At 40.4% G+C, this 15,352-nt stretch overlaps 1 protein-coding gene across 10 annotated transcripts in view; it reads right to left on the bottom strand.

Annotated features, from left to right (window-relative positions):
* Positions 1–15,352, bottom strand: part of mef2cb (myocyte enhancer factor 2cb) — a 236,834-nt gene that overhangs the window by 85,539 nt on the left and 135,943 nt on the right. For all 10 annotated transcript variants that reach the window (XM_078214798.1, XM_078214802.1, XM_078214808.1 and 7 more), the window contains exon 4: positions 4,935–5,138. In XM_078214798.1, the coding sequence (XP_078070924.1) occupies positions 4,935–5,138 (204 nt within the window). The remainder of the gene's footprint in view (positions 1–4,934; positions 5,139–15,352) is intronic.

Raw genomic sequence — 15,352 nt, 5'->3', positions numbered from 1 at the left:
TACTTGCTGATCATCATCCCTGTAGATTTACATTCAGTACCAGCCCTCCCATGCATCCAATTTAAAATCTTACCCTTTGCAACCTTCCACAGCATTCTTCCATCTGCACTAACCCATATCCCGATACTTGCTACCAGCCCCACCTGTCTTTTCCTGAAAATTCTGTATGTTTAACTCTGGCTTTTTGTGCACTCCCCCACATTTTGATTTTGTCCCGCCATTGGCAGGGAAGCCTTCAGTCACATAGAACCCAGTGGTAAATGCATCCATGCCAGATGAAGCGCATCTGATATTTTCCTTGTTAGTAGGTTTATTCACAGGATACAGCATTACAGAGCTCTGCCTCCAAACTACTATAAGAGTTTTAACAACACCAGTCCAACGCCGGCATTTCCACATCCAAACTACAAACCCAGTGTTCGAGCTGTCTTCCTTTGTATGCGATTTTGAAAGCCAATAAAATAAACCAATTAACAAATAAACCAATGAACAAATTCACAGCCCTTCAAAGGGGTATTGTAACAAAAGAACAAAACGTGAAAGGAAACATCAAATTAAATTTAAATAATGCTCCTGGGGCTGATGATGCACTTCAGACCCTGCAGTGCCTATTGGCCGCAGAAGGCCTCAAGCATACCAGCAGTCACCACATACTCCCTCTCCAGTAATACCCGGCCACAAAAATAGCCATGGGATAGGGACAGATAGTCAGATCGAATGATCCCCCCCGGGGTCTGCTACCTGGGCCTGTTAATGGCCATATTGACCCTGGAAATTTAACCTGGGCCTGTGGATTACTAGTTTAGTGCCATTAACACTACACTATATTTACCCATTGTTAAATGCTGGGCTCAAATCTCTGAAGAGGTTCTTGAACCTGCAACCTTCTGGCTCAGAAGTGAGAATGCTACCACTAGACCATAGCTGGCAGCTTTAAAGCCCATGTATTAAATAAACAATAAAAGGACTGCTAAGATTTGAAATCAAGATCTGTTGGTTACTAGAGAGGTGCTCCAACCCACTGAGTCATGGCACCAATTGTGTTGTTCCATGGTCACCATTACTAAGTGTAGTTTTCAATTTTAGATTTGATAATTGAACAGCTACCATGGAAGGTTTCTTTTTGAACCTGTGTCCCTAGGCAGAGCATTTGCCTGGCCTTCAGGATTACTAGTCCAGTGTCATTACCGTGGGCGGCACAATGGTTAGCTCTGCTGCCTCACAATGCCAGGGACCTGTATTCAATTCCCTTCTTGGGTCACCGTCTGCGCGGAGTCAGCACGTTCTTCCCGTGTCTGCATGGGTTTCCTCTGGGTGCTCCAGTTTCCTCCCACAGTTCAAAGATGTGCGGGTTAGGTGGATCGGCAATGCTAAACTGCCGTTTAGTGTCAGGGGAGACCAGCTAGGGTAAATACATGGGGTTATGGGGATAAGACCTGGATGGGATTATGGTCGGTGCGGACTCAATGGGCTGAATGGCCTCCCTCTGCATTGTAGGATTTTATGATTACCACCATGCCACCATCTTGGCCCTGATTTTCTTTATAACTTTTTTTAAGGGATGTTTGCATACTTTTTTTCTCCTTTGCAGACGGGCAGGGAAGTGGTGGAAGAAATTCCAGGTTGATTATCAGTCCATTAAACTGCATCACAAACCCGCCCACCGTGGCAAACATGTCCAGGTGTTGGACTTGGACCCGGAGCTTCTGACCAAGAGACACTAACCACTGCACCAGAAGACCCCATCTAACTTTCTTCATATTCTTTTGAGTACCAATAAAAATATAAAGAAAAGAACAAATTATCTAATTAATTGACAGACCTTAAAGGGACAAAATATTAGGCCTCAGAACACCAGGGAGATCTCCCTTCTATGAACTATTGCCGTGGGATCTTCTACATCCATTAAGCAGGCAGAAGATGCTTTACTTTAATACGTTCTCAGTCCTTAATCAAATAATGCCCATCATTTGTATTTCTTCAACAACTTAATCAACCAACCATTAATATCCAACCTCTGGAATTCCCCATCTAAACTCCTCTTTGAAAACTTCTCATAACCAAAATTTGATCATCTTTCTGATGTCTCCCTTTCTGTATCAAGAGTGAATTTTCTTTATGTTTATTTGTGAGAACCTCTTTAATTTTAGAGGTAAACTTTCCAATCCCTCCTGCCACACAAATCATTGTGTGGAGGATGGAAGATTTGGCGGGTCACTTAAAGGTCCATTGACCGCAGATGAGAATTTATGGTCTCAGGCGGGAGTGACCAGAAAATCCCACCCTTGATGTCAGAGAGAGCAAATTTAACTCTAGAGTTAGAAGGCCATGGGTTCAAGTCCCACTCCAGAGATTTCAGCACATCAACCAAGCTGACAATTCAATGCAGAGCTGAGGGTGTGCTGCACTATCAGAGATTCTGTCTCTCAGATGAGATGTTCAACCAAGACCATGTCTGCCACTTCTGTTGCACATGAACATTCTCTCTCTCACTGCTATCTGAAGAGCAGGTGTTTGCCTGATGTCCTGGCCAAAATCTATCCCTCAACAACAACTAAAACTGATGATCTGGTCATTTATTTCATTGCTGGTTGAGGGAATCTGCTGTGTGCACTTTGGCTGCTGTGTTTCCATCATTACAACAGTGACTACATTTTCAAAAGTACTTAATTACCTCTATGTCCTGAGTTTATGATTGCACCATCTAAATGCAAGTTTCCCTTTTTTCTTCCCAAATTGTTGCCATGATTTTAATTTAAGTGTGTACTTTGGAAATCCATGCCCCCTGAAGGTCACATTTATAAACTTTAGTGTAGAAATTCATTTTGATTTGGTGCTATGTGGCATTTTTGTGATTGTTAGGTTCCCCAGAGTACAAACTTTTTCAATCTGTCTAAACATGTCTGAAAAGCTTTCATGGGGCTATGCGCCATTGTAGCCACACCACTAATTATCAAGCAAAGACATGCAAATTATACAGAGCACCAGCTAATGTAAAGACCCGCTTTCAACACCCACACATACTGCAGAGCTATTTCCTCCAGGCATGAAACTATGCTGTCTTGGCTGCGAACTTGAAGCAGCCTGTTTTATAAGAAAACGGCACTCAAATCAGATGAACAATAAACAACCTATTTCTTACAGTTTAAAAAAAACAAAAGAAAACATGTTAGCTTAAACTTCCTAGGCGGCATTATTCTATTGATGGTGCAGTGAATAGTTTTAAATTTTGCTTTTAATTACTGAAACCTCCTTTGTTATTTATGTGAGTAATTTTAGCAAGTAGCCAGTTCAGCTTTATCTATTGGTAATACCAACATTACAGTGCACATTGTAAAAAGAAGCAAAGAAATCTAAAATTAAAGAAGAACATTCTGGGACTATGCTGCTCAGGTCAACATCTGCGTGAGGAAGTAGGGTAACATTTCTGGTTGGACAGTTTAACAGATCAGTATCAATGAAGGATATAATCCAAAATGTTAACTTCTGTTTCTTCTTCAGTCACTGACTGCTATTTTGTGCATTTTTGATTTTTATCCAAAGATGCAGGTTGGTTGATTGGCCATGAGAAATTGCCCTTTAGTGGCAGGGGGATTAGCAGGGAAAATACACGGGGATAGGACGTTGGTAAGTTTATTGTCGGTGCAGGCTCAATGGGCTGAATAGCCTCCTTCTGCACTGTAGGGATTCTATGGTTCTATGATTCTATAATTTTATTTCACAAAAAAACGTGATGTTTATTATATATTCAAAATATATGCAGTGTTAAAAATGAATTCAAATACGTCAGGCAATATAATCATGTTATTTTCCTTGTGATGGATCAATCTGAGGTATTAGCTAGGAAAAAATAGGGCCTGGGTAGGATTGTTGGCGCAGACTTGATGGGCCGAATGGCCTCCTTCTGCACTGTAGGGATTCTATGATTTTATGATTCTATGATCACAACCTTTCCTATAACCTGACACTCTGCAACATGAAGCAAAATTACACCTCTGCTTTCAGAGGCTCTCAACTACAAATGTATGGTTCAAAAAAGATGAAATTATAATGCTGGAATGTACATAGAGGTATATTGCTGCCATCAGACTTTTGAATGGACCTACCTCGCACGAAGTTGATCTTTCTCTACACCCTAGCTATAACTGTAACACTACATTCTGCACTCATTTCCTTCTCTACGAACGGTATGCTCTGTCTGTATAGTGCGCAAGAAACAATACTTTCCACTGTATGCTAATATATGTGACAATAATAAATCGATTCAAATCATTTTTAGCCAGGCAGAGAAGTAGTTTTCACATTGCTTAGTCACTAAAGGTGGTGCATGAATGGAGTCGGTGTGAGATCAAACCAGCTTGTAGATCCCAAAAACTGAACTCCCTTAACTGGTAACTTAAAAACTGAACTGCAGATCACAATGTGAATGGGGTCTTTGCTGGTGCAGGTCCCAAGGAGTAGATCTGAGCAGCAAAAGCAAATAACACATTTTAATCATACCTCAATTTTTTAGTCTATCTTGGGAATATGAAAAATGCTCTACATGTCTCCCAGTGAATGTGCAATGTATGATGATGTCATGATATTACTATACAAATTAATCCCAATAAACTTGGTCAGATTTTGGAGGAGAAGATATGAATTCGTGCTCAAAAACAACAACAATTAATTCTGAGTTAAATATGGACTGGATATAATAGATTTGCGCCATCTGAGCATGCTGTTTCATTCACAAGTTTAATAATTAAAGTATTTTTGAATAACACTGAATGAGCTGCATATTTAATAGTTCTCTCCTATTGGTGTATGGAATAAATGTCCATTGATCGAATTAATTTGTCTCAGTCAGCTTCAGAAACTGACTTTTACTATGTTTTACCATTTCTAAGATCTTGAATACTACCAAACAATAAATAAGTCAGGACAAATCCTACCTCAACAATATCTGAATTTGTTCGACTCTCATGTGGTTCGTTGTACTCTGTATATTTCAGCAGTACTTTGTCCATATCGGTGCTGGCATACTGGAACAGTTTATTAGTGCTGTTAAAGATGATTAGAGCAATCTCACAGTCGCACAGAACACTTAGCTCATAAGCCTTCTTCATTAACCCAAACTTCCTCTTGGTAAATGTCACCTGCAGAAGACATAAAAGCAGATTTAAGTCTGAGAATATACATTCTGTAAGTGTTCAAAGTTATCATCATAGGATTCTCAAACTGTTGTATATACTTAATGAGGCATTTGCAGAAAGCTGTCCCTATTATATACTACTATCATCACATTTGAGAAAGAGTTAGTCCATTATTGAGCAAAAGACTGAAAATCTCACACAATAGATGTAATATCAAAAGTCATGTCTTGAACATAATTGTACCTTTACACTCAGGGCTGTTATTGACAATATTCGTGAACCTGTGGTCACAAGCTTCTGTCAATGGCACTAACGTTTTACATGAGATTGTTATTCCTGTAATTCCGATAAATGTACAAGATGTGAAATTGGGATCATTAAACACCTGATTTTTGGGTGCCACAATTGTCCTTAGACTTCCAAAATGTCACCCATGACGTGTGCACAACTGAAAGGTGAATCACACTGGACACTACATTGGTGAGGACATTGGACGGTCACGATGTGCCCAGCTAATGAAAATACATTGAGCAGGCAAATCATGATGTTAATCAGCATGCAATCAGCCCTGCTATTTTGGGGCTCACCACTCATGAAGCCAAATCTTCCAAGGAATGGCAATCAGCATCGGATTGTCAGTCCGCTCCTATTTACTTATCTTGCACATGAGCTGCGCGTTTTCACCCAGACTTTGAAACTGGACCTCGTGAGAAATAGAATCATCCTCCGTAGTGAACAAGCATCGGGGAAAAGCAAGCAACACCCCCTTTTTTACTGCACTAGCTGCTGCAAACTAGTATGTTTACACAACGCAAAGTGACTTTGATAAGCTACAGCGAGAAGGTAAGTGTATGAGGTAAGGGGTGAGCGGGTAAGATGGCGAGTGGGTGAATGAGCAGGTAGAGTGGCAGGTAGTGAGTGATGGGGAAGGGGGGGGTCGGAAGGCCATTCATATGGCTGGGCTAATCATGTAAAGGCTAGTCAGGGGGACAGAGGTGCTAGTTGGCAGGTCAGGAGGGTAGTCGAGGTGTTGGGGGGGGGTAGTTGTGTAACTGTGGGGATAGTCGGAGGTGTGGGGCTAAGAATAGTCAGGTAGTTGTGGGTGGGGGCTAATCAGGGAAGTGGGAGTAGTTGAGGCTGGGTTGGGGTTCATCAGGGTGAAGGTTAGTCAGGAGGTCGGTGGGATAATCAAATGTGGGAGGATAGAAGGGGGATTCGGGGGGGCCACCTAGGATTCAGGGAGTCATGAATTTGGGGGGGTGGGGATAGTCGGAAGGGTGTAACCTTGGGGGGGGTGGGGGGGGTTAAGTATTACAGTTTACCCATTAGTTAAAATTGGTAAGTGAGCTGGAATCATCCAAAGTTTCAGAGGGATCTGGACGCAAGGGAATTGCTCACTGGAAACTAAAACTTGCTTGGGAATTCCAGTGGAGTCCTTATGTTGGGACTTTTGAGGGGTCTCCCCAGTACATCTTCCGGGTACCTCTGGGTTACAACCCCCCAGGAATCAGGAGATCTGGACCATGGAATCATAAAAAGATTACAGTGCAGAAGGCGGCCATATTGTGCCTGTGCTGACTCTCTGCAAGAGCAATTCACCTCCATTCCCCCACCTTTTCCCCGTAACCCTGCATTTTTTTTTGTTCAGATAATTATTTAATTCTCTTCAGAAAGACACAATTGAATCTGCCTCCACCACGTTCTCAGGCAATGTATTCCAAATCCTATCTTGCTGCATGAAAAGGAGTTTTCTCATTGCTTCTTTCACCTTAAATCGGTGTTTCTAGTTCTCAATCCTCCTGTGGGAATAGTTTCTCCCTACCTACTTGATCCAGATCCCTCATGATTTTGAACATCTCTATCAAAGTTCAATCTTCTCTTCTCCAAGAAGAACCATCCCAGCTTCTCCATCCATTTAAGGTAAGTTCTTCATCTCTGCAACCATTCTCATGTTTTTTTCCCCGCACCTTCTAGAATGCCTTCACATCCTTCCTGAAGTGTGGGGCCCAGAACTAGGTACGATATTCCAGTTGAAGCCTAATCAATATTTTATGCAGGTTTATCCTAGCTTCCTTTCTTTTGTACCCTCTGCCTCTATTTACAAAGCCAAGCAATGTATTTGCTTTATTACCCACTCCCTTAACACGCCACCGTCAATGATTTGTGCACTTATACCCCACAGGTCCTCTTAATGGGCTGGTCTTAGCACCATTCTCAGCTTTTACCACCACCATTTACATTCCCTTTTTCTTTTTGTCTATTATATCTTTGCCAATTAGCCCCATCCCCTCACCCTTACAGCATAAATCCCAACCTATTTTCTTTGTCTTCAGCTCTGACGAAAGGTCATCCGGACTCAAAACTTTGGCTCTATTCTCTCTCCACAGATGCTGTCAGACCTGCTGAGATTTTCCAGCATTTGCTGTTTTTGTTTCAGATTCCAGCATCTGCAGTATTTTTCTTTAATCCCCGGTCCTCTGCTCATTTACCCCGTTAAGAATTGTACCATTATTTTATACTGCCGCTCCTCAATCTTCCTACCAAAATGAATCACAACTCTCCTCTGCATTAAATTTCATCTGTTTTAACAACACCAGGTTAAAGTCCAACAGGTTTATTTGGTAGCAAATACCATAAGCTTTCGGAAATTTCCACTCCATCTGACGAAGGAGCAGTGCTCCGAAAGCTTATGGTATTTGCTACCAAATAAGCCTGTTGGACTTTAACCTGGTGTTGTTAAAACTCTTACTGTGTTCACCCCAGTCCAACGCCGGCATCTCCACATCATTAAATTTCATCTGCCACTTGTCAGTTGGCCAATTTTGTATTCACACTGCCACCGCCCCTTTCACCCCATGCACTCAAACTTTGTTCACAAGTCTGTTAGGCAAACACCATGAAATGCCTTTTGGAAATCCATGCACACCACATCAACCACATTACCCTCAACCACCCTCTCGATTACCTCATCAAAAAGCTCAGGCAAGTTAGTTAATCACATTTTGCCCTTAACAAATCTGTGCTGGCTTTGCTTAATTAATCTGCATTTGCCTCAAGTGACTGCTAATTTTGTTTTGAATTATCATTTCTAAAATATTCCTCAGCACTGAAGTTAAAGTGGCTCGCTTGTAGTGCTTCCATTATCCTTACACCCAGTTCGTGTTCACTGTTAACTTTGCACAACTGGACACACATTCAGCAACAGGAAGGACATCTCGCCAGCACTACTTAACAAAATGTGATATTAACTAGTTACAGGTTGGTTGCTTGCTCAGTGAATGTTGTGTAATCTGTTTGGGTCAAACAGCTGACATAGTTTAATAACTGTCAGTGGGTCGGCCTTTTGGCTAAGATCAAGTGTAGTATGGTCGGCAGCCCATGGTCGGCCGCACTTGGTTGAGGTCATTAGGTTACACTGAAGCTTCATATGTTTCATATGAAGCAATTTTTTAAAGCGGCATCTCGGCCTTTTGGCTAAGATGCAAATGAGCTCAAGTCTTGGAGGAGGAACCTCCCCCTTCTCCAATCAGCTTGGCTCATGTAGATCAGGCCCAGGACAGGGTGGTTTGGTCGCTCGCCCTGTCTTGTCAGCCTGGATCTGAAATGTCTCAACTTGTTGAGACTCTGAATTGGATTTGATTTGATTGAATTGGAAAAGTATTTTAAAAAATAAAATAACTGTCAGTGGGTGCAACCTGTGAGCTGTGGAATGGAATGGCAAGCTGGTGACAACCTCCAATGTCATTCCAGGCCCAAACCATCACCACCTCTCCACAACCTCCCCCTCCCCCCCCCCATTAGGGTTTATCTTGTGTGTTGCCTAGATGGCATGGCCCTTGCCCAACACAGGTTGAACACCAAACGCAATGGGATGAGGCTCTTACGTGGCCACTTAATGACTTCATTTGGCTTCCAGATAGGAATGTTGTTCTTGAGTTTAGGAAGCCAGGAAGATGACATGTTCACCACCCTGCACCTTCTCATCTGATAAAACAATGACATAAGCTCCTTCTCTCCGGAGAAAGAATAAAATTCCACCTGCGGTCTTCACTCCATGCCTTACAACCTAATTAAACAGGCCCTTCCACCACCTCTAGGGGAGAACAAAATTCCGCTCATGGGTGTGAGGCATTGAATGTGAATGAGTTAATTTGTACATTATGTGATCTCTATTTATGTGGGCTATCCAATTTACGCCCCATTGAGTGGGACAGGGCTCATTAATTAATAAGTCTAGTCCAACTAAATTTTCCTTTAGTAACTTAAAGGTATTTTTTTAGGGTCAGGCTAATTCTATAACAAGTTTATCAACTTCAAATACCATTTAGAAATTCCTGCCTGCCTGCAGTATAATTTGTGTTCATTATCATGCACATCACAAATATCACATCTATTGTAAATGTACTGAGCTACTTCAGAGTGCAAAATGCTCTTCGGAGAAAAGTTGAACATTTCTGCACTTTCTGTAATATCCAATTTAAAATGTTTTGGAATGTATTTTTAGATTTTTGATGAATAATATATATTTTTTGCAAAACATAATTTGTGTTGGTTATCATTTATTCTTAGCAAGAGCAGTTGACTCGCCTTCATTATATGCTAGTCAGTAATTCGAACAGGAAAATAACCAGAAAGTCAGTTTCAGTCTGCTTTAAGATTTTAAGTGACTTGGTGGGAAATGCATATAAGAAGAAAGAAATGACCCAAACTTTTGTGTACGTAGCTAATGTATGTACTGTGCTCTTTTTGAGTGGTGAACAGAAATCTTGCAAGCGGATTGTACAAACATAGTCCTTTACACAGTTTGTATTAGTCAACTTTATAGTTACTATTGTACAGAAAACGTTGCTTTTCAGAAAAGCCCTTAAAGAAAATTTCAGTTCAAAATGTTTACATTTTCTCGTTTGACTAAGTCCATTCTTAGTCAAGAAAAATCTTGAATAATTAAAGTAAAAAGATGAACGCATCAGAACTTTAAAGTTGACATCCTTATAAAGTTACAACTCAGCAGAAAACAACTTGCTTACACTTTTAAACCTCCTACTAATTGACATAAATTAACTTTAGCTTTTTTTTTCCTGTTACTTGCATTTTCATTTGCACAGGAGTTGGCTAATCAGCAGAACAAGCTATCAAATCACACTTTAATTAGGCGCACAACGATGTTAGGTGATGGATAGATAGATGCAAATAGATAGATGCAAACTGAAATGCCGGTGATAACTGTATGTGCATTTGAGCCATGTGGTGCGATAATGAGTTTCAACAGTAAAAATACACATTTAGATCACAAAGTCTTATTGTTGTAATGTAGTAGATAATGAATTGGGGAAAATGACCATGATTAATAATAATATTCTGGACCACTTTCAAGGAAGGAAGGAAGAATAATTGCACAGTACATAGAATGAACTAATTTGAACCACTTTCTATTAGTTTCCATTATTGACTGTGAAAGTAACACAACAAAAAGCAAGGATTGAGAAACGGCCATTTGGTCCACCAAGCTAGTATGTAAGCTGGTCTTTTGTCAGACTCCAGCTCCTCCATTTTATCCCGAGAAAAAGTATGGTGTAAATACTTAATTCCCGAAGATAATCAAGTAAGCCTCCATCATTCATCCTTTCTCATATCTCCACTATTCAACCCTGATTTTTACTCAACAAAAGAACATCTCTACCTTACCCCAGCAACATAGGAATCATTGGCGAGGTTATGCTCCATGGTCCTTCTTGGAGTCAGATCGCCCCAGGGAATAATGTAAACTCTGAGCAGTGAGGCCTATTGCTGACTCATAGACTGATCTGCAATTCCTTCCAACTAGTGCCAGGGAAAGAAAACATGGGCCCTGGTGCTTCTTCCATTTTCTGAGCCCCTTATTCCCTTCTCCTCACTGTAACCCTTCCCCTCAAATCATGCAAAATACATTTTCCCCTTTCAAGATTCATCAATTGATTCACCAAACAGTGACAGGAAGATCCTAGTAAAATGATAATACTCATAGTTGGCATCTGGTTACAAATATCATTTTGATATGTATGCAGCTTGAGTTATTACTATTAACAGAAGTAACAATAAAATGAGCTGTTAGTTTATGTGTATCCTACAGGTGATCTCATTGCAACTATTAAACAAACCAAAGTGTAGATTAGAGGGGCTTTAGATTGGTTCCACTGGTCGGCGCAACATCAAGGGCTGAAGGGCCTGTACTGCGCTGTAATGTTCTATGTTCTATGTTCTCAAGAGTACAAATTTTACTTTAACACCAATGTGCAATATTGTTGATTTGACAGTAGTCATACTGTGCATGTGATAACATGGATTTCAGTGGCTGCCTCAAACCTCATTGACATGTTCTGAACATTGCCATTTCAACATCTGGGCATGGTTACAGTAAATTTGTATTTGGGGAAGATTCAACACTTGCAACACAGATAAACTGCACAAGATCTTTTCCATTCTGTTGATGTAGAAGAAGACTTTCTTCTGCCTGGGTGCATGATATTCAATATAATTATTTCATACAAGGAGTATAATTGGACTTTGTTTTATCAGTAATCTCAGAGTAGAAAGATCAAATGACTCCTGAGCAACAAACAGTAATGATGGAACAACATAGATCTGTATCTGTGAGAAATGTTGAGGCCCTCAGGTGTCTCTGTGCAACACAACTCTTAGGAGGCCAGCGTACAAAGATAGAATGGTTCACAGCTATATCTTTTGATCAGCAAGTCTGAAAACTCTGCTGATTGCTGCTTCTCACTGCAATACATTTTCATTATCTACTATGTAAAGTTTATTTATTAGTAACACGCAAGGCTTATATTAACACTGTAATGAAGTTACTGTGAAATTCCCCTAATCGCCACAGTCCGGCACCTGTTCGGGTCAATGCACCTAACCAGCACATCTTTCAGAATGTGGGAGGAAACCGGAGCACTGGAGGAAACCCATGCAGACACGGGGAGAACGTGCAAACTCCACACAGATAGTAACCCAAGTCGGGAATCGAATCCGGGTCCCTGGCTCTGTGAAGCAGCACTGTTAACCGCTGTGCTACCGTGCCGCCCTATGCAACTTTACCACAATATTTCAATACCTCAAAAACATATAAAAAGCCTCAAAATAGAGTGGAATAATAGGTCAGTAGATAAAGATCAAGATTGGAGTCAATGAAAAAGACTCTTGGAGAATCACGTGCAGGATGAAATGGGTTACTGATTCACTAATCACTCCTGACAATTTCACCCCGCAAAGCCCGCTCACAATAAACTTTCATTAGTGACTCAATAACCAGAACTCTAGCCATGATTCCACCATGTTCACAAGATGATTATGAATGAGAAAGGTCATTTAGCCCAGCTCATCTCATCCATCCAGAGCGGGTCACAAACATATGCGTTAGGAGCAGGAGTAGGCCATTCAGCCCCTGTAGCTTGCTCTGCCATTTGATCACACTGCCTACATTATACCAGTGACGACAACCAAAAGTACTTAATAGGCTGTAAAGTGATTTGCGACATCGCTTTATAAATGTAGGTTTGTCTTTCTTCCATTACACTTGCATGCAGTAGACAGAATGACTGAGCAATGGAGAAATTTGAGGCTCAGTGTTAAGTCTCTAAGGATAATTAATCATAGAGCAATCAACTGATGTTAGAAGAGTGACCACAAAGAAATCACATTAACAAAACGATTAGAGTCTGTAGCTAATATAACTTTACCATTTCAGTTCTGATGAAGGGTTATCCTGACTCGAAACATTGGCTGTATTCTCTCTCCATAGATGTTGTCAGACCTGCTGAGTTTCTCCAGCATTTTCTGCTTTTGTTTCAGATTCCAGCATCCACAGTATATTGCCTTTACCATTCTAACTTCTCTGGAATTAATCCACTGTTGTACAATTGTGTTGTACACTGTGAATTTACAGCCTTTCCACAGGTTTCATATGATGCTGTGTTACATTTATATTAAATAAATGTGCAAATAGTAATCTTTTAAATTCTAATCATTGTTTGAGGTGTGAGAGAAACAGGCAAATTAAGTGAAAAAAATGTAATTAAATTAATAAGAAACTCAAAAGAAATAATTTCTAGAAGCACTTAACTCATAAGATTGGGTTCCTTTATGGTAAAAGCATTTTGTATTGTTTCTCTGGAATTTTGATGGATTTTTTTAAACCAAAGTTACAATGGATGATCTGGAATCTGCACCCCGAGAGAAATATTAGTCCGACAGCATGTCCACTTTGTGTTCCATTTTAATCAGGGTTGTGTAGGGTGGAGTGAACATATAATGGAATCGAAATTTGTAAAACCTTTCCTTAAGCCATCTCTTAGTGACAGATAGGGATTTAATTCCCAAACTTTACAAGAGTAATAAAACAGGTGAGGATAGTCAACACGCTGATTTTTAGTTTCTTACATTTATTTTGATGAGACCCAGAACTCTCAAGCCTCTGGTACATTACATAGTATGTCATCAGAACTGTATCTACTTTAGGGCATAATGAAAATTTAGACTACCATTTATATGCTGGTTTAAACTGAAAGGAAACATATGCGAAGTGAACAGTATTTAATTTTATGGCACTAACCCTTAAAAGTGATGCCCACACCCTCAACCATCTCCAACGTCTCCTCCCCACTGTCTGCACCCTCTTTGCTTGGGCCCTGTCTTTAACCTTGAACCCCTTCATTCTTGCAATCTATTGTCCATTCTTCTCAAAAGTCCCTATGTTTTTCTATTCCAAATCCATGCCCATCTTTCGATGAGCTCCATGTTTAAATCCCTTCAATCAAATTTCCTTTCAACAGCAGCAAAATGGCTCTCATCAAAGTCATAAATGACATCCTATGTAATCATGGCAAAGGTGAACTATTCGCCCTCATCCTTTTCAACCTGTCTGAAGCCTTTGACGTAACTGACCATGCCACCTTCCTCTCCACTGTTGTCAAGCTGGTTGGCACTGTACTTGCCATGTTCCATTCTTATCTATTCAAGCATAGTTGGGAATCATCTGCAATGACTTCCCTTCCTATTCCCACACCATTACCTCTGGTGTTCCCTTTGACAACATTATGTCAAAACAAATGTCAGTTTCCATTTGTACACTGACAACACCCAGCTCCACCTCATCAGTATCCCTCTTAAACACTCCACTATCTAAACTGTCAAGACTACATGTTTGACATCCAGTACTGGATCAGCAGAAATTTCCTTGAATGAAATATTGGGAAACCATTGTCTTCTATTCCTGCCACAAATTCTGTTCTCTAGCCACCAAGTCCAACTCTCTCTTTGGCAATTTTCTGAGACCGAACCAGGTGGCTTGCAACTTTGATGCCAGATATAACCAAAAGATGAACTTGATTTTAAAATCATTTTTATTTCCAAATAACTCCACGGTCTTCCCTTATCCTATCTCTATAATATCCTCAGCCCCACAACCCTCTATGACAGTGGTTCCCAAACTTTTTTCACTGGGCCGCACTTTCGGAATAAAAATTTGCTCCCGCCACACCAAATTTTTTATTGATAAGAAATACATTCAAAAACAAAAAAACACAACTCCTAGCAGTGCTTGATTCATAACATAGAACACAACTACTTTATAATATGATCATGGGACATCCAGAAAGTATAAAACAATGCTTGTTTAAACCATGTTTAAATGTTTCTTTGATTGTCCTTGAATCTTCCTGCCACACTTGCCATCCTCTCTCGCCGCACCAGTGTGGCGCACCGCACCCTTTGGGAACCACTGCTCCTCCAATTCTGACCACTTAAATAATACCAATTTTAACTGTTCCACAATTGGTGGCCACGCCATCAGTTACCAAAGCTCTAGGCTCTGAAATTTTCTCCCCAGACCTTTCCACTTGTCTTCCTACCTTTCCTCCTTTAAGATACTACTTAAAACCTCTGCTTAAGTGGTTCAGTGTCAACTTATGTTTGATAATGCTTTGATGAAGTCCCTTCAGATGGTTGATTACATTCATGATACTATATAAACACAAGAAAAACAGAGTTAATATTTCAAGTCCAGTTTGACTCTTCTTCAGAACTGGATCATAAGCCATACCTGTAATTACTTTTGTTCACCACATGTCTGGTCTCATCATGTAATTGAGACCAGAGGCCCAATAGCAAATTTGCCTTTGGCCTAACTGTTCTGGTGAACATATCATACTCTATTCTGAGTTAATGCTGATCAA

Source organism: Mustelus asterias, chromosome 6, assembly GCF_964213995.1.
Source record: "Mustelus asterias chromosome 6, sMusAst1.hap1.1, whole genome shotgun sequence".
Taxonomy (NCBI): domain Eukaryota; kingdom Metazoa; phylum Chordata; class Chondrichthyes; order Carcharhiniformes; family Triakidae; genus Mustelus; species Mustelus asterias.
Note: the sequence above shows the minus strand (reverse complement) of the source record. Positions and strands in the feature narration are given on the sequence as shown.